Here is a 27,844-nt window from a genome sequence, read left to right on the forward strand (position 1 = left end):
AAACTGGATGAGAGCGGCGTAGGATAGACGGGGTTGGAAACGAGGGGAGGAGGCCTATGTTCAGCAGTGGACTCTTGAGGCTGGATTATGATGAACTGACCTAATCATGATCGCTTATTTTAGTGTGAATACATACTGTATGTTTAATGCTGTTATCTGAAAGGAAATTAAATGTAAATTGTCGACCATAGAGTTTTATTTATTCAGATTTTGTAGCAATTATTATAAACATTTTGTACGTCATAGTTAAATCATTATCTTCAGGGGTATTACGAGTAAAACATTTGCTGTTTTGTACCTCATTTAAATAACATTCAGTGTATTCTTCCATATCTTCTTTGGAAACAGTCAGCATCGCTGGATTTACAGAAATGCAAAGATCTGAAACAAATACCAAAATTTTATTAGAAAATAAACGCTAAGACTATTCTAGGGGTTAATGCAAGCTTTTACGCACCGACACTTCTTTGCAAGATTTCATTACCTTATCCCAATTTTTCTAACCTGTAACGGTTTTGCACTTGAAATAGAATCCTTGTATGCTAAAATAGTATATTAAGTATGGAGAACGGTAAGGGTTTTATACCGATCGAAGACAATTATTGTCTGAGATCGGTTACCCTTAACGTTCGACATGCTTATAACGTTTTTTGCACGATTGATACCATTATAAATTATAAAATTAAACATTTTCGTCATATTGACTAGTTTCATTCATTTTATCAAGATAGATACTTTGGTTGTTAGGTAGTAACTAGGGTGCATAACAACAATGGAGAATTGAGTTTTTATTTAGTTGTCAATAATTTTAAGTACAATTTTGATTATTCTATCTAATCAGCCCTAAACATCCATCCTTGGATATAGGCCTCCTCTTCCTTCTTCCATGCCTCTCTATCTTGGGCAATTTGCATCCATTTTGACCCAGTGTGTTTCTTCAGGTCATCTGACCATCGCATCTGTGGCCTTCCCCTTTTTCGTTTGTGGTTCCATGGTCTCCAATGTATTACCATCTTAGTCCATCTTTCATCCTTCAGCCGTAGGGTGTGTCCGGCGAACTTCCATTTAAGCTTTGCTACTTGGGTAGAGACGTCTTTCACTTTTGTTTTGTTACGGATCCATTCGTTTCTTTTCCTGTCTGATAATTTAATGTTCAGCATTTGTCTTTCCATGGCTCTTTCTGTCTTTGCTATTTTTTCCATATTCTCTTTTGTAAACGTCCATGTCTGAGAGCCATATATTAAAACAGGGAGTATACATTGATTGAAGACTTTTGTTTTTAGGTATTGCGGGTATTTTCTGTTCTTTAGAATATAAGACAGTTTTCCGAATGATGCCCAGGCCAACCTTATTCTTCTCTTTATTTCTTCGGTCTGATTTTCTTTATTTAATCTAGTGATTTGTCCTAGATATATATATATATATATATATATATATATATATATATATATATATATATATATATTCTTTTACTTGTTCTATTCTTGTTTGTGCCACTGTAATTACTAGTTCTTCTTGTTGATTGGTCATGGTTTTTGTTTTACTGTAATTCATCTTCAGTCCTATCTTTGTCGATTCTCTATCTAGTTCTTCCATCATTCTTTGTACTTCTTCACTTCTTTCTGCTATTAATACAATATCATCAGCATATCGTAAGTGATTCAGATATTGCCCGTTTATGTTTATACCCAAACCATCCCAGTGCAGTTGTTTGAACACATCTTCTAGCGCTTGGTTGAATAGCTTGGGCGAGATGGTATCTCCTTGTCTTACTCCTCGGTTTATTTTAATAGGCTCCGTTTGTTTCATTAGCTTGATAGTTGTTGTTGCCTTATCATATATATTTGTAATTAAGTCTGTATATCTGTAGTCTATTCTGCTGTTTTGTAGGGAATTCTTTACTGCCCAGTGTTCCACACTATCAAATGCTTTTTGGAAGTCAATAAATGCCATGTATAGCGGGATATGATATTCGTTAGCTTTTTCGATTAATATCTTCATCGTTAAAAGGTGGTCACTTGTACTGAAGCTTTTTCTAAATCCGGCTTGTTCTCTTGCCTGGTATCCATCTAATTTAGTTGTTAATCTGTTTGTTAATATCTTGGTTAATAGTTTGTACATCACATTTAGTAAAGTTATGGGTCTGTAATTCTTTAGATCCTTTTTATCTCCTTTCTTAAATAGTAACAATGTTACTGCTTCGTTCCAAGTGTTGGGTATTTGTTTTGTCATTAATATTTTATTCATAAGTGTGTACAAAACTTCTCTAGTTGTTTTCCCACCATTTTTAACATTTCTACAGTTATCCCGTCTTTTCCTGGCGATTTATTATTCTTCATCTCCTTGAGTGCTCTTTTTATCTCATTCTTACTGATTTCTGGTTGTAAGTCGGAATTGACATTTTTTATTTTTATTTGTAATTGCTTAAGGATTTCTTGTGTTGGTTTCTGTTTTGTATTGTAGAGGTTTTTATAATATTCTTGTGTTATTTGTATAATTTCTTCTATATTATTGGTCTCTATGCCTTCTTTGTTCTTTATACTATTAATCTGTATGCTTCCAAGCTGTGGTTTTAAGCACTTCATATTTTTATTTTGTTCAATGGTTTTTTCTATTTTTTCTTCCTGTACTATCCTTTGACTTTCTTTGATGTTCCTTCTGATAGCTTTGTTTACCTCTTTGTAATCTACTGTGTTTCTCTTATCTTGTTCTATTAATGTTTTTCTTTTGCTCATGAGGTTTTTTGTTTCCTGGGATATATAGTTTTCCTTTTTTATTCTTGTTTGTGCTACCTCTTTTCCCGCCTTTGCTAATGTATCGGTTAATAGCTGATTTATTTCATCGATATTTTTGTTTTCCAAATCTCTAGTGGCCGGTATACTTTCCCTTATTTTTTGTTTATATTCCTCTTTTGCTTTCTTAAGTTTTCCCATATCTAGTTTCGATTTATTTTCCATTTTCTTTTTTGTTTCGAATTGGCTATTAATGCTGAGTTTGGCTCTGACAAGTCTATGATCACTACCGGTTGAGAAACGATTCAGCACTGTAACATCTTTGATGATGGCTTTTTCTGTTGTAAGGATGTAATCTATTTCGTTTTTAGTATTGCCGTTGGGACTTATCCATGTCCATTTTCTTTGCGGTTTTTTGTTAAAAAACGAGTTCATAGCAAAAAGTTGTCTTTCCTCCAAGTAGTTCATTAATGTATGTCCTCTATTATTTCTTTCGCCGTATCCATATTGTCCTATTCTGTGTTCGTCTTCGTCTATTCTTACCCCTAATTTTGCATTGAAGTCTCCAATTATTATCGTCAATTTAGTTTTCTTTTCTTCCACAGCGAGTGTTATTTCTTCGTAGAAGTTTTCAATATCTTCATCTTTATATGTGCTTGTTGGTGCGTATACCTGTATAATTTTCAACGACGTTCTTTTTAATTTAAGCATAATGTAGGCTACTCTGTCTGATATACCCTTGGTGGATTGTATGTATCTAACGATTCTCTTGTTTATTATAAAACCAACTCCGTTGTTGGTGTTATCTTCATTACCTTTGTAGTACAGCATGTTTCCCGAGTTTAATAGTATTTTTTGTTCTCCTTTTCTTCTTATCTCTGACAGACCGATGACATCCCATTGTATATGAGTTAGTTCTTCTTCCAATTCGTGGAGTTTAGTGTCTTCATTCATGGATCTGATGTTATATGTACCTACGTTTAGTTTAGTCGAATGTTTGCCTCCCCCAGAATCCTTGAGGCGGACCGGTTTGTCGGTGTGGGACTGTGAGTTGTTATCTCTACCCACCTGGGGTAATATTCCGTTTGTTTTGTGATTCGACATGTTTTTTTTTGAAGAGGGTTTTTTGACATTAAAACGCCACGCTTGTCAGGCGGGTTGGCGAGTTTTCATTCAGCCGCCCATTCTGGGTCAGACGCTGTTGTCAGCCGCTCATTCTGAGTCAGACGCTGCTCTGTTTTGATTCCATACAAACCCTAAAATCAAGGGGTTGCCACGTCCGCCATCCATACCGTACCGAAGGTGTTCTTCTCCGCCATGGCTGCCGTTGTGGACTTCATCCGTAACCCTGGACAAGGGACCCTAAACAGGTACTAGTTTCCCGGGTCAGGAAACCCCTGGAATCTACGGATTTGATTATTATAAATTAAAATATGAGCGAAAGTGAATTTCAAGAAATTGAACGGACTTGGGAAGAAGGGTGTTCCGCAATTATTCCCGAAAAATCCAAAATCCGTTATCAAAATACCTACCAAAGTTTTAAAAAATGGTGCGAAGGCAAGAATTTAAGAATCGAAGAAAAGACTCTATTGGCATATTTCGTTCAAAGACATATGCAGTTGAAAGCTCCTGGAAGCCTCTGGGCAGAATATTCAATGATTAAATCCACCGTTTTTCTGTATGATGGCATTGATATTTCCAAGTTTTCAACTTTGATCGCGTATTTGAAGAGAAAAAATGTTGGCTATAGGCCTAAGAAAGCGAGCATTTTTACACGGGATCCATTTGAAAAATATCTGATGGAAGCACCGGATGAAGAATTTCTAGTTCACAAGGTAATATAAGCTAGTTTAGGTAAAAGAAATACTCTAATGAAGATTTTTTCATAATTTGTAGGTCGCAATGATATTGTGAATATCTGGTGCCTGCAGAAGAGAAGAATTATATAATATTACTATGAATGACATCCAACAAACCGATGGTTTAATGATTGTAAAAGTACCCAATACAAAAACGAACATCCAGCGTACTTTTACAGTCGTTAATAAACCAGACGATAAAATTCCATATTTAGAAATTCTCCAAAAGTATATAAAACTTCGTCCATTACAAGTAAAATCAAATCATTTGTTCTTAAGATACGCCAAAGAAAAATGTTGTGCTCAAGTAATAGGGAAAGGGACAATCGGGGGCTGGCCTTCTCAAATTGCCAAATTCTTAAATTTGCCTAATCCCGAGAACTATACTGGCCATTCGTTCAGGAGGACATCAGCAACGCTTTTGGCTAATAAAGGTGTTGATGTCCTCGGATTAAAGCGTCATGGAGGTTGGCGTTCATCGACAGTGGCAGAAAGCTATGTAGAAGATTCTCTTCAAAATAAAATAGATTTTGCCGAAAAAATATTGTGCAATACTAGTAATACTACTAACGTATACTAGTTTCTGTTAGAAGTGAAACCACAGCCCAAACAAGTGGGATTTCATTAAATAATTTAACAAATTGTACCATAACTTTCAATATTAATAAATAATTCGTTTTCTTTATTCTTTCAAAAAATAAATTAAAATTAAGAGATTTTTTAACTCGACGGTAAGTGAATTACTTACCGTCGAGTTGGAGTACTTACCGTAGAGTTGGATTACTTACCGTTGAGTTGCTAGTAAATGTCACCTACTGACGTAAAATCTGTCACGGTAAACAGTCAAAAATGATCAATCGTGCAAAAAAAATATTTTCATTTGGTAAATTCGAACGGCTGTCATTTTTTTAAGTGCACATTTGTACTAAGGTAACTTAGGTTCAATCGATCTATTTGGGTCCAAGAATATGTGATTTAATTTATGACCTACCTATCGTAATGAAAATTTCGGCTCTAAATATTTACTACCAAATAATTGCAATATGCCAAAGGTAGTAAAATTAGATACCTATTTTTAGAATATAATATACGTAATATGAAGTAATTTACGTAAAATACGTAACTTGTTGTATTTCTGAAAAAAAAACTCCTTTTTACACAACATACACAAAACTATTGTTTTTTTCATTTTTTTAGTGATTCCACAGGAATTATTATTTCTCCTGGATTTATTAATGATTATTTTTTTCACCTGTCACATTCTGACGTTTTTGCTTTTTCAGCCAATCACCACGCGTCGTTCTAGCCAATCATTGAGTGTAATACTGATAAAACAGCCTCTTCCTTGATAAAACAGTCTCTTCCCTGATAAAACTTAAGGTACCCTAAATTTCACATAATACGTACATACCTGTGTTTACTAACTTAATTTATGAACAGCCCTGGTACATAGATATTTTAAAAACACTAAACACGATATACTCAGATTTTCTACAGCTTTTATTTTCAAAATAAATATTTCTAAACTTTTCATAAACGTCAAACAGAACCGGTGTAAACCGTACACAGAACACAGAACTAATTCTTCTATTGTGTTGCCGATTTCAACAAACCAGTGTTATCACATAAAAGGATTCGAATATTTACAACGTAATATTTTGGAACAATAGTTACTTTTAAAATACACATTATATTAGTAGAATTAATAAAATAATTAAATTAGTAAAATAGTTCTAAAATTACATTCTCCTATTTTATTATTACAAAAACACGGGTGAATAATAATTAAATAAAATGCATTCACCTGGGGGTTAGGCAAAACCAATTACACCACTGCACTGTGGTGAACTCACCCAGCGTAGCTGGGTAAGACCACGAAGCAAGTAGGCCGCGCAATTTTGACCGATTTAAATTTTCGCGATTTAACATCGTCATAATTTAATTTAAACAAAATGGACGTTAGCGTTAGATTTGGTGACAATAATCATGAACAAATTAATTTAACCAATATGTATTATTAGTATTTACTAATATTCACAAAATAATCTTTTCAAATACCACTCGTCCTCTAAATTTTGCTTGATAAATTTAGAGGACTCGTGGTATTACCTTTGATAAAATATAAGTTTCTTCTCGTTTGTGTAGCACAGCATCTATACAATTATTATAATAATACAACTATGAGTGCATAGATTAGATGATTGATATATTATAGTAATATGTATCTATTTTTACTAAGATTCCCCAGTTCAACAAATAAGACGGTCTTAGCGAAAGGTCACACGGGCGATAATTTACGGCTCCGTAAGAGCAGTAAACCTGACGAGGCATTTGACTAACCAATTGTAGATGAAATAGGGAGTTAGGCATTTGACTAACCAATTGTAGATGAAATAGGGAGTTAGTCAACCAATGCTCTTACGGCGGCGCCGTAAATTATCGCCCGTGTGGCCGTAAATTATTCTCAAGTTCATCAAAATAGCCAATTCAGGTTAAACATATTTCACTGAGTGTGAAAGTCATTAACGAATATAAACATTAAACAAAGCGAGAGTTATTGATGAATTTAAGCAAATAATATCTTTTCTCCGAAAAAAAAAAACAATATTTTTTCAGAGTTAACTCTACCGGTTTTTCACCGGTTGTTCCTTTAAAAAGAAAAAACCGGTAATAACCGTGACAAAAAAACAACCGACAAAACCGGTTATTGCGAAGTAAAAAAACCAGTTTTAGGTTATAACCGGTAGGTTTTTCCCATCCCTACTGGAGACCATGCACAAATAGCGAGAATTGATCAACATCATAAAAATCAGAAAGGTTCAATACTTCGGTCATATAATGAAAGGACCTAAATATCGTTTACTTCGGTTGATCATTCAGGGCAAAATCGAAGGAAAACACTGGGTTGGAAGAAAACAATTGTCCTGGCTGCGTAACATTAGACAATGGACAGTTTGAACGGTCGAGGAATTGTTTCATAAAGCTGCAGACCGAGAAACATTTCAATAGCTTGTTAATACGACGATAGCCAACGCTTGAAAACAAGCACGGCACACAAAGAAGAAAGAAGAAGATTCTCGGACAACAAATCGTACACAAACTGTGATAGGTCTGGATCCCGCGTATGAAAAACAAGTTGATTAATAGCAAGCTGAAAATTTGTTAATAGCTTAAGGGTATCTAGTCGGACAAACTTTGATATATAGGAACACTGGAACAGAGGAAGTTTTAATTGTGGAACAGGTTAAAAATTTGGAACGGTCAGACTACGAAAACGTCACATGTATTTTGTCCGACAGCAATGGCGGCTCGTTACTACTAAAAGAGGTGGTGCACAAATAGAGAAATTTGCCGTAGGTACATTTACCCTTAACACAACTTAATAGGTAAATTTAACGGGTACTGGATGAAAAAGAATTTTTTTTCGTTTTTTTTGCACAGTATCTTTAAAATTAACATTTATGTATAATTAGATTATCGCATGGATAAGGAATCATGAAAATAAGGCAAGGCATATATTTATTTTTTTCGTAAATATGAACTAAATCTAATACCACGTATTGTCCATGTAGAATCGCTCCCAAACAAAACACACACGAAACAGAAAATGCATTTTTTTGATCACATCCACAAACCCAGCTATTTTTTGAATATATATTTCTATTAAACATCCTTACACGGCCCTTACAATTTGAAGAGTGATGACTGAAATTTCAAATCAACGTTAAAAAGTTATAGATAACCGAAAACCATTCTAAGACACTAAAGAAGCCACATTCTAAAACACACTCGAGCCAAAGTTTGGCTGGCTCGGATTCTCATAAACCCCAGCGTCCGTTGTAGCTACCTTTTCCTATGCTTTTGAAGTCAAATCTCGAGCCATACGAAATGGTGCTCGGGTAGAGCAACTCGCAGGAATTATTTGTATTTTCGTGAAGATTAAATTACATAATAATAAATAAAGTATGTAGATAATGCATTGATATTAAAAAAAAGCATAGTAAAAATAAAAGTATTTTTATTCATCAATATATTTTCCAATAAGTATATTTTTGAGAACCAGTGCCATGGCTCGGTGGCCCCTTAAGACTAGCCACCACACTGTCCGACAGAACTTCCAATTGATTTGTGACCCTTTCATTAAACTCTCATGCAAAAATCAGGCTGTTATTTATCACCAAATGGGAACTATAATGAGTGGAACACGTAGAATATGTCAAATGACAGGAATTATGACAGGTGATAAATAGCAATCTGATTTTTGCATGACTAGGGGAGTGCATTTAGATTTTCACTTCGGAAAAAATCAAACAAGATAAAACTTTCTGTAATTTCATTAAGAAATGTTTAATAAACAACATATCAAAAAGTTCTACTCGAGAAGTGGGTGCTTCATTTTTTATTAAACAAATGAACAGCGAAGTTAGATATTTTTTTAAATAACTCCGAAAATATAATTTTTAGAAAAGAACTGACTTGACCATTGAAAAATTCAGAAAATTTTACAAAAAAAACCTTATATAAAAATTTTTCTAAAATTAAATCTCTAGCTTCTGTAATTTTTTATTTATAACGCTAAAGTCACCCTTCTCACACACATTGGCGCACTGTAAACTAGCGTTGGAAGAAGTGCACGGTTGAGTTTTTTTATTGTAATTCTTTAACTAATGGATCAAAAGAAATTTTACAAATTGGACATGAAAGAAGATCAAATAAGCTATCTTATGGTTGTAATAAAAAGAAATAAAATGTATGGTCATAAGTACGGTGTGGGCGGAAAGTGAGCCTTACATGAATTTTGTTTAAAAATGATTTAGAAATGTGTAACTAATACAATTTTACTTATAAAACTCTCAAATTTGCACAAATTACCTCTCAGTAATCTTATTAAACGATGTTTTGTTCAAAAAAAATCTCAAAAATTTAATTCAAATAATACGATGTCTCAAAAAATGTAATTTTTGAAAACTTTGTAGTTTTACAGAATTCCCACCAATTTAAGACGGTATTACTCAAGTTTGAATAAATCTAATACAATTTTTTTGATATTTTTTTAAAGCTTAGGATATAATCTTAAAAAAACATTGAATTATTTTAGTTTAAAAATGAAATAAACAATTTCTTTTTGAGAAAACTTAGAAAGATAACAAAAATGTAATACAAAAACCGAAAATTACCAGATGAAAAAATGTATATACAGAGTGATCAAAACTTTTTTGTGTAAAACTTACCTAAAATACATTTAATAATAAGCTTCAACAATAATAAATGTTTAACAAAAAAATTTTTTTTTAGCTCTTATACAGTATGTCTGCGTAACTTGGAACCTATTGATAACTTTTTTAATATCAGTTTTACGAAAAAAAGTTATTCTTTATAAAATACTCTGCATCGTATATAACGTAAGATGCAACCATCAAATATCAAATTTTGTTAATTTTGTACGAGGTATGTCAAAAAATATGAACTTCACTCAAGAGTAAAGTACCTTTATATTTCACAATATCAAAAATTTTTATAATGAAAAGTTGTTTGGAATTAAAAATTATGTTCCAATATGTAATTATATCCTTCTAATCGAAAATTTGTTTTTTTTAATATTGTTTCTAATTAATTATACCCAACATCATTAAATTTTCACTTATTATTTATGATAACTGTTTTATTATTAATTTTATGAAGAAAGTTATTCGTCATAAATAGCTGTGCATGGTCTAACACTTAATATGCAAATATAAAATATTATATTTTATCAATATTATACGAGGTATGTAAAAAAATTATATTTCGCGCAATAAATATGTACCTTTATAGTTCACAATATTTCGATTAGAAGAGTGTAATTGCATATTGACACATCGTTTTTAATTCTGAACAACTTTCCATAATAACAATTTTCAGTATTATGAAAAATATAGGTATTTTACTCATAATTGAAATTTGTTTGATTGGATTCTACTTCTTTTTCATTTAAATATCCGTTATTTTGGATCCGCCATTTTGAAATTTAAATTTTTAATCTTTAATTCAGATTCAACAACCTGTTAAAAATAAAGACAATAAATGTTTTAGAAAAATGTTCTTTTTTATGTTCTTTTTAGAAAATCAGCATTTTGGATCCGCCATTTTATAGTTTATAATGTTAACATTTAAGTTAGGTTTATCAAAGCTCTCAAAAATAAATATACATATGTAGAAATAAATACATTTTGTAAAGAAATTATTATTTTACAACTATTTTTTAGGTTATTCGCCATTTTGGATCTGCCATTTTATAATTTAAATTATCAAAATTTGATTCAAGTTCAGCAACCTCTCAAAAATATCCACATATATGTAAACAAACACGTTTTATAAAAAAAAATCGGATTTTACAACTACTTTTTAAGGATTTTTAGGAAAAAATCCGCCATTTTGAATCCGCCATTTTGAATTTGCAAATTGTAATGTCAGATTCGGGTTCAGCATAATCAAAACTAAAATAAAAACATTTTTTATCAAAATAAAATGTTGAATTCACCCATATTCTTAACATTATTTATACAAAACAATTGTTATTGTTTAAACAATTAATAAACAATTAGCGGCGAAATTTGAAAGTAGAACTTTTTACTTTAACATATTTATAAACTAACAAAAAAAGTTTTAGAAAAATATAACCTTGTTTGATTTTTTCCGAAACATTGTATCTTTTCATTCTAATTGCACTCCCCTAGACAGTTTAATGAAAGGGTAACAAATCAATTGGAATTTCTGTTGGACAGAATACATGTGACGTTTTCGTGGTCTGACCGTTCCAAATTTTTAACCTGTTCCACAATTAAAACTTCCCCCGTTCCGGTGTTCCCATATATCAAAGTTTGTCCGACTAGACGCCCTTAATCTATTAACAAATTTTCAGTTTGCTATTAATCAACTTTTTTTTCATACGCGGGATCCAAACCTATGAGTGAAATATGTAGATGTCGAATTTTCAAATCTTTCAAAGGTTAGCTACCGAATTCATCTGGAACAAGTGCTTATATTGTCTATTAAAACGTGAAATAGAAAAGTATTATGGGCACGTGCTAAACGCTAACCTTAAGCTAAGCGAATACGATTTTTAGAGAAAGTACAGTGCTAAGATGAATGTCACAAATACTTCAATAATTCCATGAATCAATAAACAAATCCATTGCATAGCTTTGGAGATCCTGTTGCCATTGTCGAGAAGCCTCTCGAGAATTCTGCCCATGAAATAATTAATCCTTGTTGGTTTAGAATGATAATGAGGCTTCAGTTACTCTCAATCACGAGCAGTGCAGACAACATATCCTTATACCTTTTGTGAGTTTGAGATCCAAATAATAGAACTAAATTGACACAGTAAACAAAGCAGACTTACGAGTATTTCTTTCAAAATATTAAGAGCGCGTCCAGGAATCTCTCAGTAATCTCTCAAAATCTCTCAGTAGCGCATCATCAATATTTTTGTTTTTCGAAAGTTCTGCGAACTTTCAACAGTGAGGCAACAGTGCGTCGGTAATTCGACACTGACAGTGACATTTATACTATCAAACACTAGTTATTTATGAAACAGTTCGTGAAGTATGCTTTTTGCGAACGTACGCGATGTTTAGAGCACGAGCGACAGCGGAGCGATTGCTATACATCGCGTAAGTTCGCAAAAAGTACTTCTCGCACAGTTTCATACAATATTTTATCTACGATAAACAAATAAAAAAACTGCAACTCTTCTTTACTGAACAGGCTCCTTTTTGCAATATTTTATTTAGTTATAGAGTAATTTCCACTTACTAATATATTTCTCAAATTGGGCTATGTACCGCCATTCTTTATTATATTACGAATATGTGTGCCAAATATCTTGACAAAATATTCAAAATTACAGCCGCAATCTTGGACCGCGTTTGTTGCTACCTGTTGATCGCTACTGTATGCTCTTAAATTATCAATAATCTAAAGGTAATGCAGTATTGTAGATAGTAAGATGTAGATGTATAAAGAAAGACATGGTATGTTAAAATATACTGAGGGACAAAAAGGTTAACACCTACATATCATATTTATCTAATTTCAATTATTTGTGGTATAGGTATGGGTTTAGTTAGGGTTACAATAATTTATTAAGGTCAAATCCGGACAGGGCTATTCCCAGGGGTTGTAGAAAATGTAAAATGTGAATTTGACTGTGTTGCTGTTGGAATCTAATATTCAACTATAATTATTATTTTTGTCAGCGTTAAAATAAATACTTGCAGTCTTCAAGGGGCGCACCGATTTCTCCGAAAGCATAAAAGTTAATTCCATACACCTATTGCGTAAAAGTGTCATGTTATAATATATGAATGTGAGAACTTGATTAGTTCTGTGTTTGGTATTCAGTCTGTTCGAATATTTTGTAGATAAAACATCTCTTAATTTCTTTGTATGTATTATTGTAATAATTCGGTTCGGTTAAAATAAAAATAGTTTATATCTTTTATTTGTACCTTTTATTATCTTATAGTTCTAATAGTTTCTACCTCTACATTGTACATACGCGAAATGCATAAGGCACAATTTAAGTACAGCTGTTTCGCTACTAATAAACTTGTATTCTTCTTTAAGTTTGTCAGTAAAAACACATTTACGCTTTGGCATTTTACAAAGTTTATAGGTACACTAAACTAAACTATTCAGAAAATTAAACGTAAATAACGTAATATTGACGTAAACGTCAATATCTCACAGCTCACAGCCACGGTCAATTACACAGTAGTCATAGTCATTACACTAAAGCGTCGTTTAAACACAACGACAAGTCACAGCAACTAGTTGTGATGACAAGTTGAAACGCTGTTTAGACGCTGCGATTCAATGCGATATCACCTTCAACCCAACTCCAACTTTGATAAGTTGTGCGATGCACCGTTTACACACAATGATAAGTTGCAACAACTCGATTGACCTTGATAAGTTGTTTGATTTATCGCTGTGTTTAAACGACCCTTAACTCAACTAGCTGTCAACCGATTATTGTCTGTTCGTACTCGTTCGCTGTTGAAAAGCAGTGCGACCAACTTAACTAGGTGCTGCGCAGAATGAAATTTCCCACCGTTGGGCCAAGTGTTTTTCATTTTCTTAGTAAAGAAAAAATCCGGACATTTCTCATATACGGACGCCAATCCGGAAATGTCTTTCAAATCCGGACTGTCCGGACGAAATCCGGACATATGGTAACCCTAGGTTTAGTGTCCTTTATTAGTAAAATGATTAAATTTTCAGCGTGATCCGTCAACTTACTGCGGAAGATGGTTCAATAATTTGTGGCGGATCCACAATTTCTTGTACACTCATTGACACTCCTAGGCATCGTTCTGATGAACTGGTCGATATCTTGATAGAGTATCTCATTCAAGGTTACCGCAACTTTGTGAGTAAGAGCTGCTAAAGTCTCTGGAGGCTGTTGCCCAATCAAGAGCCTGTGACATACCATGTCTCAGACATCTTCAATTGGAGACAGATCAGGCCATTATAATGGCCAAGGTAAATGGTTGATGTGATCTTCATGAACAAATTAGAAGCCTTAGAGATGTGGTCACATCGTAGAATGCTCAGAATATCACGGGTTCAACCCATTCCAAACAGAGAAGTTTTCTTCAGAAGGTGACTTAATGAAGATGATAAAAAAGAGGAACATCTGGGGCATATAAAGAGAGATTGCAGATACAGGATACTGCAGTTAATACTCAACGAAAAGATCGACGGAAAAAGAGGAATTGGTCGAAAGAAATATTCATGGCTCCGAAACCTTCGTCAGTGGACTGGATTATCAGCAGATGAATTATTACATGCCGCCAAAATCGAGAACGATATCGGCAAATTGTCATGGAAGCTACACACGCCTAAAATTGGGGCACCGTACTTAAAGAAGACGAAGATCTTGATCCATAAATGCTAACGATTCTCTGGCAACAAGTGGTCTGGCATTGCATTGCTGAAACATCGGGTTTTGGATGGTGTTTGGGTATGGAATAAGATGAGGCCCCACTACTTCCTAAATATAGCGTGGTTGGCATAATTAATTAGCGCATTGGCAATAATTAATCGAACAAATAAATAAATTATTAAAAAAAATATGTTAATAATAAATTATTGCCGCGGCGGCGCTCTTAAATGTCGAGCGGTTGCGCATAATTAACCTTTCAGAGTTTACGTGCGGACTATGAGTCCGCTTGTTGAATTATTGGTCGATTTCTGACGATTAATTACGGTCTCTGTCGTGAGGTGCTCGATAGCTTCAAGCAAGGGGACATTTTTTTCAGGGGGGGCGGATGTGAGAGTTGTCTAGTGCATTTAGTTCGTATGTTATATTGACTTGCGGAGTGTGAGTCCGCACGTTACACAAGTTGTAACAAATCTTCAGGTAAGATCCAATTATAAAATATTTTATTTCTAGTGTAAATAAAAATATTTATTCGATTTATAATAATTGTGAGTGATATACTGATTATGTGTTATGTAGGTACATGTGAATGATATAAACTTACTTTTTACAGATTTTTTGAATATGAGTTTTGAAAAGTAACAAGCATATCTTGTAAAGCTTCATGCGGAATTTCTCTTTGAGTCTGAGCCAGAAGTTGAGCATTCTCCATGACGATGCTAGTTTGAAAGATTTCAAAGAGATACAGGATCACGTCGGTGACATGAAAAAAAAATTAAGGAGGCAATCTCAGAAGTCTTGGATGTTCCACAAAGAGTGTCACATTTCATTACATGCATAGGTATCTACTATGCAACTCAAACATTTGTTTTTTATTAAGTCTCTGTTTAGTTTCTTAGATATAGTTGTTTTGTATTTGTATAATTTGGGTTTTTGTGTTTTATAGTACCCAAAATGTGACAAAGATATATATCTGGTAACTTTTATTTTCAAAGCAAGAGTTTATATCCAAATAATACTAAATTTTTGTGCAAATGATTTTTTTGTTTATTTTAAATATATGACAAGTTATCAGACCGTTTTTTCGAAAATATTTGTTTTTTGGACCTTTTCTGGATTTGCGGACTGTGAGTCCGACGTTATATTTTATGTACCATCAAAAAACAACGATCTATACTAAAATAAGCCCCGATTACTCGTCAAAATCTTGAAAGTGAATATTTAAACTTTAATTTAGCTACCTGGCAACTCCAAAAACAATCTGGACTTATGCTTAACTAGAAACTACCAACTTCTGAGAAAATTAAAAGAGACCTTTTTTGTTTAAAATTACCCAAAAACCTAACCGAAAAACCGTTCTAAAAAGGGTGATCTTAAAAAAATTGTTTAAACAATTTCTGACCAAAAATTTTGTCTGGCACCCTTATGATTTCCCAAGTAGCACCGAACAGCTTTATTAAGTCTTTTAAGGATACTTTAAAACTGTAGAATAAAACTAAAATTAAAATCATTTGGTTTTTAAGTAAACCTTAAGGTTGCAATAAAACCGCTTTCAGCATAAAAGGGCCCACTCTGAAAGAGGTCAATAAAACCAAAAATAAAAATCTTAAAACTTTCGTTTTCTTAAGCAACTGGTTCTAAAGCTGCTGTGAAGGTTCTTTTAAAACCATGTTAAAAGACACTTTAAGTGCAGGCAGTTTTATAGCAAACTTAAAAAGGTTTCTTAAATGGAGACTTTTAAAGACAATTTACCATATTAAATGATTCTTTAAACCCATATACTCCATATAGGCCAACAAATTTTTCCATGTGTTATGATAGGTAGATACGTATTTGTAACCATAATATAATAAAAAGTAATTGGTTATTTCGGACTATCAAGGTAGAAAAACACTTGCGCACCCAACTTTATTGATAATGTTAACAAAAATATAGGTCTAAATAACTCACGCGCCCTAAAATTTCTGACTTTTGGCAATTAAAAAATAAAAATAATAAAACAATTTAAATCCGAAAAATATTAATTTAAAAGAAAAATAATTTTATCTACAATTTTAATGTTTTAATGTTAAAATAAATCGAATTTATGTCTTTAAGGCTCTTATTTATAATTTTTATGTAAGCCTTATATTGTACTTGGCTTTCAGCATCTCCAGAAAGCAATATGGCCGAAAGCCAAATAAAACTATTTGGTCTATCGACAGAGAATTGTTAAGATCAAATGATTTTATTTTATACCTTTCCAAAAGCATATATCCTACATAAAAGCAAGGTTGCCTTGGAATTAAAACCGTTTAGTTTTAATGCTGCTATCAATAATCCCACTCGGTTTTAATGTGAATCTAACCTAAAATCGAGACGTCGTAGTGCTGTGTGTGTTGTATTTTTCTTTTAAAATGACCAGTTCGTTTATATTTTAAGTACTTGCTACTTATGTCGTCCATACTAACTGTACTTCCACTTTTTACAACGCACTACACAACTGTTTCGCTCTAAAACAAATCGCCGACCATTTTGGACCTGAAGGAAGAGGGGATGAGTTTAGTTTTATTGTTTATAATTTCTAACAAGAAGCATAGTTTAGTCTTTCCGATAACCAAATTTACGTTTTAATATAGCCTATTAATCCCTTTTAAGAAAGCAACTTTAAAGAAAACTAAAAAAATAGTTTTAACGCATATATTTTACTGACATAATAGTCCTGAGATCAAGTAGTTTTAATAATAGGTTTTATTAGTCATATTAGGAGAATCTTTAAAACTGCAATAAAACTAAAAGGTCACAAACGAGAATCTAATAAAACCAAACAGTCCGGAAGTTCTTCATAAAACTGATTAGTTTTAAAGTGAACAGAATAAACCATTTTAAAACTAAAATAAGACAAATTATCTATTAAGATTAATTTAATTAGTCTTATTTGGTACTCTTATTAGATACTTTAAAACCAGTGACAAATGCTTAACAGTTTTCAAGTTCTGGCAGTATATCTATAAGGTAACTTTATAACCATTATCTTCTTATTTACCACAATAAAACCTTTATAAACCTTAAATAAAACTAAAATGTTTTTATTGTGCTACTTGGGTTTTTTAAACGAAACATTTTTGAAGAGGAATCCGCAGAGAAACTGAACCAGAAAACTTTTCTTATGGGAGCGGCCTCATAACATGGACTAATTTGTAGGGTGACGAACTGTAGCGTTACTATATGTCATGGAACCGAATACATCATCATGCAATCTAAATTCCTTTCATTTCTGCACTTTTTATTAAGCACTGTAAACGAGTCCTAACACGCTGAGCTATATAGGGTGAGGCATATAAAGGGCCTATTAGAAATATTTCGAGAACTAAAGGTAACTGAATTATGAAAATTGGAATAATGGGATTTTGAAGACTGATCTATTTAATGAAAATATTTTCATCTACTTGGTACTTCCGGTTATACCGGAAGTTGCTTGTAACTTCGTTTTTTTTAAATGGGACACCCTGTATATTTTGACATTTTTGGATTCTCCTCGATTTCTTCTTTCTTAGAATATAATGTTTTGTAACATTATACAGGGTAGGTTAAAAGATAATTACGTTTTCTTATTAATTTCGTAGCAATATTCACAACCTGTAGGATTGTAGTAGTTTGACATAATAAACTCTGTTTATGTTCAAATGATTTTCAATATAGTCTACTATTGTTAGCAATTATTAGTATAGCTAAATTTTTAATTTTAGTATACAAGGTGGGTCTAAACTCGGAATGAGTATTTTCTGAGTTTTCTTAAATGGAACACCCTATATTTTAGTATTGTAATGAAATGATATTTCATGGTACTTTTTTATTTCTTAAGCACTCCCTATACCTATCTGCTTTAATTTGTGCTTAATTGTTAATCGCACCAACAATCTTAACTTCGATGGTATTTTGACAGTTCAACCATTATTGGCAATTTTAAGTATCAGTCTAGATTAATATGTATTTATTTCCAAAAAATTATTTGTGATTGAATATTTTCACGGCCAACCTAATACAATTTCACATATTTTGTGTTGCAATTAATGTTTTGCTTGAATCACCAATAACTCACAAATTAAAGCAGATAGGTATAGGGAGTGCTTAAGTAATTAAAATGTACCATAAAACAACATTTCATTACAATACTAAAATATAGGGTGTTCCATTTAAGAAAACTCAGAAAATACCCATTCCGTGTTTCGACCAACCCTGTATACTAAAACGAAAAATTTAGCTATACTAATAATTGTTAACAATAGAAGACTATATTAAAAATCATTTGAACATAAATAGAGTTTATTATGTCAAACTACTACAAGCCTACAGGGTGTGAATGTTGCTACGAAATTAATAAGAAAACGTAATTATCTTGTAACCTACCCTGTATAATATTACAAAACCTTATATTTAAAGAAAGAAGAAATCGAGGAGAATCCAAAAATGTAAAAATATACAGGGTGTCCTATTTAAAAAAACGAAGTTACAATCAACTTCCGGTATAACCGGAAGTAGCAAAGAGACCAAAATATTTTCATTAAATAGTTCACACCTCAAAACCCCTGTATAACAATTTTTATGATTTTCTTACCTTTAGTTCTCGAGATATTTCTAATAGGCCCTTTATCTGCCTCACCCTGTATTGAAAACGTCCATGACTCAAGCCATTATTTTCCAAGTATGTAGTCTAATATATACGATAGGCTAACTTTTTAATAGACTAATCGACCGATATGAAACATTAAATTAGAAGTATTAAATAACCGGATAAAATCGAATTGAGAAACTCCTCACTGTAGTTCTCTAGGTACACAAATAGCTATAAATACCATCTTCTTCTATCACTAGGGACTTGTTGTCGAAACTTTATTTCAGCGGAATAAAACTTTTGGTTCAATTACTATCAACTGTAATAAAAGCAACTTAGTTTTAAGATATATACTTTCGGCCGATCGTTTTTCCTACAACTCGAAATAGAAACTTGTGAGTTCGTTGTAAGCTCAAAGCCCTCTACTACTTATACTCAATTTAAAAACTGCCCTAACTTTGGAGTGTTGAAACAAATACGTATCTATAAAATATAGCAATTTAATTTATTTCTTATAAATTGAATACAAAATGACAAGAAGAAATTGTCAGTAGATAAGAATACTATATGGGCTTTATTATCTTAAAAAAAAAACAGTTTCTGTGAAAAATGTAGTCTATAAATGAACATAAAAAATACTCCTCCTTCTAAATGCCTTCTCTATTGAGGTTGGCGATCAATATTGCAAATATCTCTCTAATCTGGGCTTGATGGATTAAGTCATTTCCTGTTGTGTGGGTCCAATCTCTGATGTTTCGGAGCCAGGATTTTTCTTTCTGCCTGTACCCCTTTTACCTTCGATTTTGCCTTCTACTATTACCTGGAGCTGCTCAAATTCCCTATGGCGCATTATGTGTCCCAGATATGACGTCTTTCTAATTTCGATTGTATTGACAAGATGAGGACGTGTGTTCATTGTTTCCAGTACTTCCTCATTCGTAGTTTTACTGGTTCAGCTTATTCGTAGCCGCAGCATTCGGTGGTACATCCACATTTCCAATGAATTCAATTTGTTGACGTCATACTGTTTTAATGTCCAGGTCTCACAGCCATATAGTAATAAAGACCACACATAACACTTTTGTGTTCTCATTATTATTGTGACGGATAGCTGGCTATTTCAGTGCGTCTTCTAATTTCTTTTGAGTGGTCTAGCTGACTATTTAGCCCAGGTATATAAAGCTTTTGGAACTCTGAAGGATGATACCATTTATTTGTATGTTGGGTGTAATTTGTTCATAGGGGTTCTTGTGGAATACCATGATTTTGGTTTTGAAAAGATAATGTCCAACCTTAGCCTGTAACTTTCTTCTGATAATATGTTCATCAATATTTTTAGTTAGTCTTCTGTTTCCGCTAATACTAAAAAAGACTAAATATTATAGATAATAACTAAGAAAACAAGTACAGACAATAACTAAGAAGTAGCAAGAAATTCGTTTGTAAAAATGAAAACAAATTCTCTGTAATAAAGATCTTAGACTAGAACTCAGAATAAGAGCTCTCAGATGTTATGTGTTTTCAACACTGTTATATGGACTTGAAAGCTGGACATTGAAGCAAGAACACATAAATAAATTATATTAATTTGAAATGTGGTGTTACCGAAGGATACACTCAAAAAAATTTAGTTCGTAATATTGATTAACAGTGATTATTGAATAGTATTTCGTTGTAACAACAATTTAATTTTTTGTTTCAACGAACTTTTAGACATTGATCAATATTTTTGGTTATTGTCACAACGATTGAATAATAATTGTGAAAATAACTAGAGTACATTAATCAATAACACTCAATTTATTCAGACAATAAGTTAGTTTCGTATATTTAATAAATAATGGTAATTCTGGCAGCAAAGCACTTTCTTGATTTCGTAGATGATAAGTAATTACCTTGGTTTATCGTGACAATGTACAGATTTCATTAAAGCAATGTACAAATGTTGTTAATATAGAGTAATATTTGATTATTCCATAGATGTAAACTGATTGTTGTGATAACGAATGCATTAATCAATCTACTACTGCGTTTAATATTCACATTCAATGCGTTCATGGTAACAATAAACGAAGTTGTTGAAACAATAAATGTTTTGCTTGACCATTTGAAATGTAACGGCTTTTCCTTATCGTTCTTTGTTAAACAATGCTGTTACCTCTGCCGAAGTGCCGAATAATTTCATTTCGTTTCCAAGTGTAGTCCATACTGGAAGGAAGTTTTCGTGTGCCTATTATCTTATTCAATTTTTTCGAATCCTGAGAAAACTAATTAGTATTTTTGAAAAATTTAAACGCAGAATGAAATATTACGGTATTATCGAGGGTTTGAAGTCCCTTAGACTTCTATAATGATTATTTTAATAAGTCACAGGGGTGAAAAAGAGAAAATTTAGTGTGATTTTTAATTTCAAATATACCATTCAAAAGAGAAACTTTTTGTTTACTCTAAGGGACTTTCAGCCCTCGGTAATGATGTAATCTTTTATTCTCCTTTTAAATTTTTCAAAAACATTTATTAGTTTTCTCAGGATTACAAAACAAATATGAATGCGTTTAAAAAGAATTCGATCGAAATTTTGCACCTGCGCTTTCAAAAAGGATTAAAGTGTTATACATTTTTGGAATCACTATTTCAAACGCTTTTAAATGAGCTGTCACATGATGTACATTCCCATTTAAAAAAATCAAAGTTATGCCTGTCACCTGATGAGGGATCGCGTAAAGTTCGAAACATTGATGTTATAATATACTTTGATTATTTTAAAAATCGACCTGTCCGAGCGTTTTGCTTATTTGCTAAAAATAAATAAGTTAATAAGGGGGGGGGGGGAGTGTAACACTTATTCCAGCACACTGTATAAGTGAAATCATAATATGATTTCTCATATTATGAGAAATCACACAGTGTAAAGTGCATTAGGTTTAGGACAAAAAAGAGGGATTTAAAAAATTATTATTAATCAATGTCATACATTGGGCTAATGCATTCAGTAATTATTAATATAAAATACGTTTATAGTAGGAATGAATAAAACTGATTGTAAGAATGAATAGAATAGAATAACCGTATTTATTGTGGGAATGAACAGAATTAATTGTAAGAATAAACGGAAATAATTGTAGAACTAAACGAAATACGTTAGGAGAAATAACACTGTTATTGACCCAACGAATAGTCTTCGTCGGTCAATTAACGACGTTGTTGTTTCAATGAATAGTGTTCGCTGACTCAATGAACAGAGTTCGTATTATCAATAAGGTGATATTCATCCATTCAATAAACGTAATACATTGGCTCAACTAACGAAAATAATGAATTGATGAACATCGCTTTGTTGTTCCAATAAAACCAAGAATTGAACAAGGGACCCCATACAAACCTTATGGAAAATAGGTCCCAGTGGATTTCGTTCATACTTTGGGAAAATACTCTTTGAAGCATCCTGATAAAAAGTTCTCATGGGCACAACTCAATCGTATGAAGGATTTTCAAGATATAGAGGTCCAAACTCGGAAAATTATAAGATTTACGGGGTATTCCAATTCCGTGAGTTACTGGTTATTTGGCAACATGTAGAAGTTTGGATCAAGGAAAAGTACTAGTAGTCTAGGATTTTTTCCTGGCTATACAATAGCGACCTTTACTTTGACCTTGACCTTCAACGGACGTCATCTTCTAGAGTTTCGAGGGTTTTAGGCATTAAATTGATATAAACAGTTACTCATGGGTTTTTGGGATCGCGAAACACGAATATGCCATCAGAATTGCCCTCCGGATGACGTGGTGGCCAGGGCCACTGCAAGGGACGTCATATCTTCTAGAGTTTCGATGGTTTTCGGCATTTAATTGATGCAAGTGAATTACTGGAGGGTTTTTTTGAGGTCGCTAAACACGAATATGCCACCAGAACCGACTCCCGGAGTACCTGGTTTCCAAGATCTATGAAAGGGACTCCTGGAGTTTCGAGGGTCTTTGGTACTAAATTATTGCTAACGGATTAATTATATGTTTTTGGGGTTGCTGAACACGAATACGTGATCACATTGTGCCGTAGACACAATTTCATTTGTGGGTGGGATCTGATAGTGTATGCATGTGCAACAACCCCAAAAACCTAAGAGTAATCCATTTGATTCCTCCGAAACTCCACAAGATAACCTGTCTTAGGCACCAGGTGCTCCTGTGTCTGTGCTGATCACGTATTCGTGTTCAGCAACCCCAAAAACCTATAACTAATCCGTTTACATTAATGTAGTACCAAAGACCCTCGAAACTCCAGGAGCCCCTTTCATTGACCTTGGAAATCTGGTGCTCCGGGAGTCGGTTATGGTGACATATTCGTGTATAGCGACTTCAAAAAACCCTCCAGTAATTCATTTGCATCAATTAAATGCCGAAAACCATCGAGACTCTAGAAGATGACGTCTCTTGCAGAGGCCCTGGCCACCACGTCATCCGGAGGGCAATTCTGATGGCATATTCGTGTTTAGCGATCCCAAAACCCATGAGTAATCTGTTTATATCAATTGAATGCCAAAAACCCTCGAAACTCTAGAAGATGACGTCCGTTGAACGTCAAGGTCAAAGTAAAGGTCGCCATTGGATAGCCAGGAAAAAATCATAGACTGCTAGTACTTTTCCTTGATCCAAACTTCTACATGTTGCCAAATAACCAGTAACTCACGGAATTGGAATATCCCGTTAATCTTATAATTTTCCGAATTTGGGCCTCTATATCTTGAAAATCATTTATACGATTGAGTTGTGCCCATGAGAACTTTTTATCAGGATGCTTTAAAGAGTATTTTCAGAAAGTATGAACGAAATCCACTGGGACCTATTTTCCATAAGGTTTGTGTGGGGTCCTTTTTAAGTATTGCGTTTGTTGTCTGAATTAACATTTTTATTGATATTACGTACCTTTTTTATTGAGTGTGGGTAAGTTTTGGGCTTTTTACTGCTTCATTAGGCCTCTGTGAGGCGCCTATATTGTACCATCCACAAAAACAAAAATATCGTTATAAAATCAAATAGTATACGAAATTTCATGTGGGGACTGGATACTCTTTTTAAATTAGTTTTATATTGCTGACCTGCATAAAAATAATAGAAACTTACTTTTCCATATGGTAGGCTATTGATTATGTACTATAGAAAGGAACTACAACGTTAACGGGGTTTTATTATTTCATATGGTCAATGAATCTCTCTATATGAAAAAACCGCGGAGTGCTACCATTTAAAGGGGTGCGTTTTTGAGAAATGGGTGAATTAGTCCCTGGGCACAGGTTACATTAGGGTGAGTTCTATGCACTTTTGGTACAAACACGTCTTCATAAAAATTGTTCCTGGTTAAATGTAGTATCTAAATATAACTTTTTAAAGTCAAAGATACTTTTTTTTACAAAAATATATTCAAAAGAAAAAGCACAAAGAAACCCAAAAGAAAGAAATTTTGTTTTTTGTCCCATAACTTTTGTCCACGGGGATATAGGTATAGACATTGCTTCACAGAAAAAAAACTTACATATTTTCTCTTTAAAATGATGTTTTTTAGAGGTCATTAGGATCTACACTTTTCGAAATATGATTTTTCAAATTTCGCCACTCACAGCAATTTTGGGCAATTTTCCTTGTTATTTCGCAAATGTTGTTCTATAACTTTTTTCTACGTAACTTTAGGGATATGCAATGGTACATGCAAGAGGAATAGAAATCAATTACCTTTAAAATGGTCTACTGTATAATGTTGTACGACTTCTTTTAAAGAGGTTATCTTTTTCAAGATTTTTAACGAGTTTTTATATTTTTTACGATTATTTTTTAAATTTCCCATTATAACTTTTTTTTCTATATGGTATATATTATATAATAAAAAAGAAAGCTTATTCTGTTTACTTTAAAATGGTGTATTATAAAAAATTCTAGGGTTATTTTTGAATAAGATATGCTTTTTTAAATTGTAATAAGTACTTGCAACGATTTTTAATTTTAGGATTATTTTTTAAATTCCTCATTATAACTTTTTTATGTGATTGTGTGTTATGATTGAATCTTATTTTGTATAGGTAATGCTTTGGATCCACTTGACTCGGCCGGGCAAACTTGAAAATATGGATTAATTCCAATATTTACTGTCAAAGCTCCTGCAGCACAAGCTTTGCTTGAAAAAATAGCATGTAAATGTACCAAAGGATGTACAAAAAAATGCGGTTGTAGGAAGATAGGGATTAGTTGTTCAATATTCTGCAAAGGGTGCATGTACATGGGTGCTAATTGTGGGAAGTTTAAGATAACTGAGGTGTCAGAGGAAGATATTGAAGCTAATGCTAACGAAGAGATGGACTTTGATTTAGAAAATTTTTTAAATGTCAACATTTAAATAATTTTAACTAAAGTGATGTTTTTTAAGACTAATGTTTATGTAATTCTTGTAAAAGAAATAATTTTAAATAATACAGGTAAAAAAATATCAAAGAATCACTCGGTTTCCATTATGTATTTAAATATAGATGATACCTACACCATTTTAAAGAACAGAAAGTAAGCCCTCTTTGTTGCGCAATATATAGATAGTATATTCATGTACAAGAAAAAAAAAGTTATAATGAGAAATTTCAAAAATAATCGTAAAAAATTAATTTTTACAAAAATTAATATTTTTTTATATTAAGTATTATATAATATATAATATATTATATAATAATTTTGTTTTATTTTTATATTATATTATAAAAAAAAATCGTTGAAAGTATAAAACCTTGAAAAACCATAATCTCTTAAAAAAAAAGTCGTACAACGTTATACAGTAGACCATTTTAAAGGTAATTGATTTCTATTCCTATTACGTGTACCATTGCATATTATACCTAAAGTTACGTAGAAAAAAGTTACAGAACAATATTCGCGAAATAACAAGGAAAATTCCACACCTATAATTTTGAACCAATCAAAATACGTTATTTTGACAGATCACCATGGCAACGGAGGTATTCTATCGGAAATTTTTTGCTCGTGGGGTACCCAACAGCGAATTATAGTGGAAATTTTTTGACGTTTACAATAACAGAACATTTTTGACAGACTGGTTTTTATTTGTTTACATAATTTAGTTTTGATTCATTTTCTATCACTTGTAGTTACTCAAAGCTTATGTAAAATTGAAGAATATGCTATTTTCTATCTTGAAATGGTATTCCCATGCAACTACAATGAGTAGAAATTACGAATTTGAAAGCCTAAATAATTGCTGACAAAGCTATGGCGCGCTATTAATCTGTTCATGCAGCTTTGGATTTTCAAATGCAAATTTGGTGTGGAATTTTCTTACCGAATACCACGCGAAGTCAAATTAATATCCGGAAATTTTTTTTTGATCATGAATATTTTTAGAAAATTTCCCTCGTCTGCGACTCGGGAAATTTTCAAAATATTCATGATCTCAAAAAAATTTCCGGAAATAATTTGACCTCTAGTGGTATTACTAGTGAAAATTGCCCAAAATTGCTGTGAGTGGCGAAATTTAAAAAATCATATTTCGAAAACTGTAAATCCTAATGACCTATACCAAACATCATTTTAAAGAGAAAATATATAAGTTTTTTTTCTGTGAAGCAATGTCTATACCTATATCCCCGTGGACAAAAGTTATGGGACAAAAAACAAAATTTCTTTCTTTTGGGTTTCTTTGTGCTTTTTCTTTTGAATATATTTTTATAAAAAAAAGTATCTTTGACTTTAAAAAGCTATATTTGGATAGGAAATTTAACCAGGAACAATTTTTATGTAGACGTATTTGTACCAAAAGTGCATAGAACTCACCCTAATGTAACCTGTGCCCAGGGACTAATTCACCCATTTCTCAAAAACGCACCCGTTTAAATGGTAGCACTCCGTGGTTTTTTCATATATAGATGTCCATTGACTATATCAAATAATAAAACCCCGTTAACGTTGTAGTTCCTTTTAGCTATCTTATTTTGAATATAATCAATAGCCTAATGGCTTCATTTTCATCAAACATATGACTTTCCATTACGACATCAAACATGTAATCTTTGAATCCAGCTTCTGCCAAATCTTTTTCATATTCACTTTTCGGATCGGCTTTGTAGTAATAGGCCGATGTGTGATCTCCGTACTTTTTCCATTTAAGGTGCACGGCCAATTTGGCGAAGGCCTCATCCACCGGCTTATGCTCGAAACATGATACGAATACTTGACCTCCCGGTTTCAGCATCTTGTAGATATTCTTAAACGCTTGGCTGAAAAAGTTTTTATTTTATTTTAAAAATTACGTGACCATTTTAATCGCCTTATTCGATATTACATATTATAACGGATATTCTTGAGTTAAAGCTGATTTCATGTAATCTAATGAATAATGAACTATCTTTCAATAAAGTCGTCCTAGGAACGCAACTCAAAAGATTGGACTATATGCAAAAATATGGAAAATAAATAATTATAAAAAAAGGAAGCTGAACCTCTAAAAAATTTATTTAATTAAAATAATATGTGAATATATTTAGCTTAACTGATCAAAATACTACAGTTAGCTACCATTGATATTGTAACCTTAACGAACGAAAAAAAAAGAGCAAACATTTCGTAATTTCGCAAGTGAATTTATATAATTTATACAGGGTGTCCAGGAACTCTACCGACAAACGAAGACAGGAGATTCTTCAGATAATTTTAAGATAATTTAACCCAATTCACTTAGTCC

General features: G+C 32.5%; 1 protein-coding gene across 1 annotated transcript; it reads right to left on the reverse strand.

The window, feature by feature from the left end:
- Window positions 1-199: 199 nt before the first annotated feature.
- LOC126880720 (uncharacterized) lies at window positions 200-27,355 on the reverse strand. The gene is made up of 2 exons (XM_050644767.1): window positions 27,145-27,355; window positions 200-381 (listed from the first exon to the last, which is right to left on the reverse strand). Exons 1-2 carry the CDS (start codon window positions 27,353-27,355, stop codon window positions 200-202), a joined length of 393 nt encoding a protein of 130 aa, XP_050500724.1.
- Between the last annotated feature and the right edge of the window lie 489 nt (window positions 27,356-27,844).

The sequence above is a fragment of the Diabrotica virgifera genome, chromosome 2, assembly GCF_917563875.1.
Source record: "Diabrotica virgifera virgifera chromosome 2, PGI_DIABVI_V3a".
In the NCBI taxonomy this organism is placed as follows: domain Eukaryota; kingdom Metazoa; phylum Arthropoda; class Insecta; order Coleoptera; family Chrysomelidae; genus Diabrotica; species Diabrotica virgifera.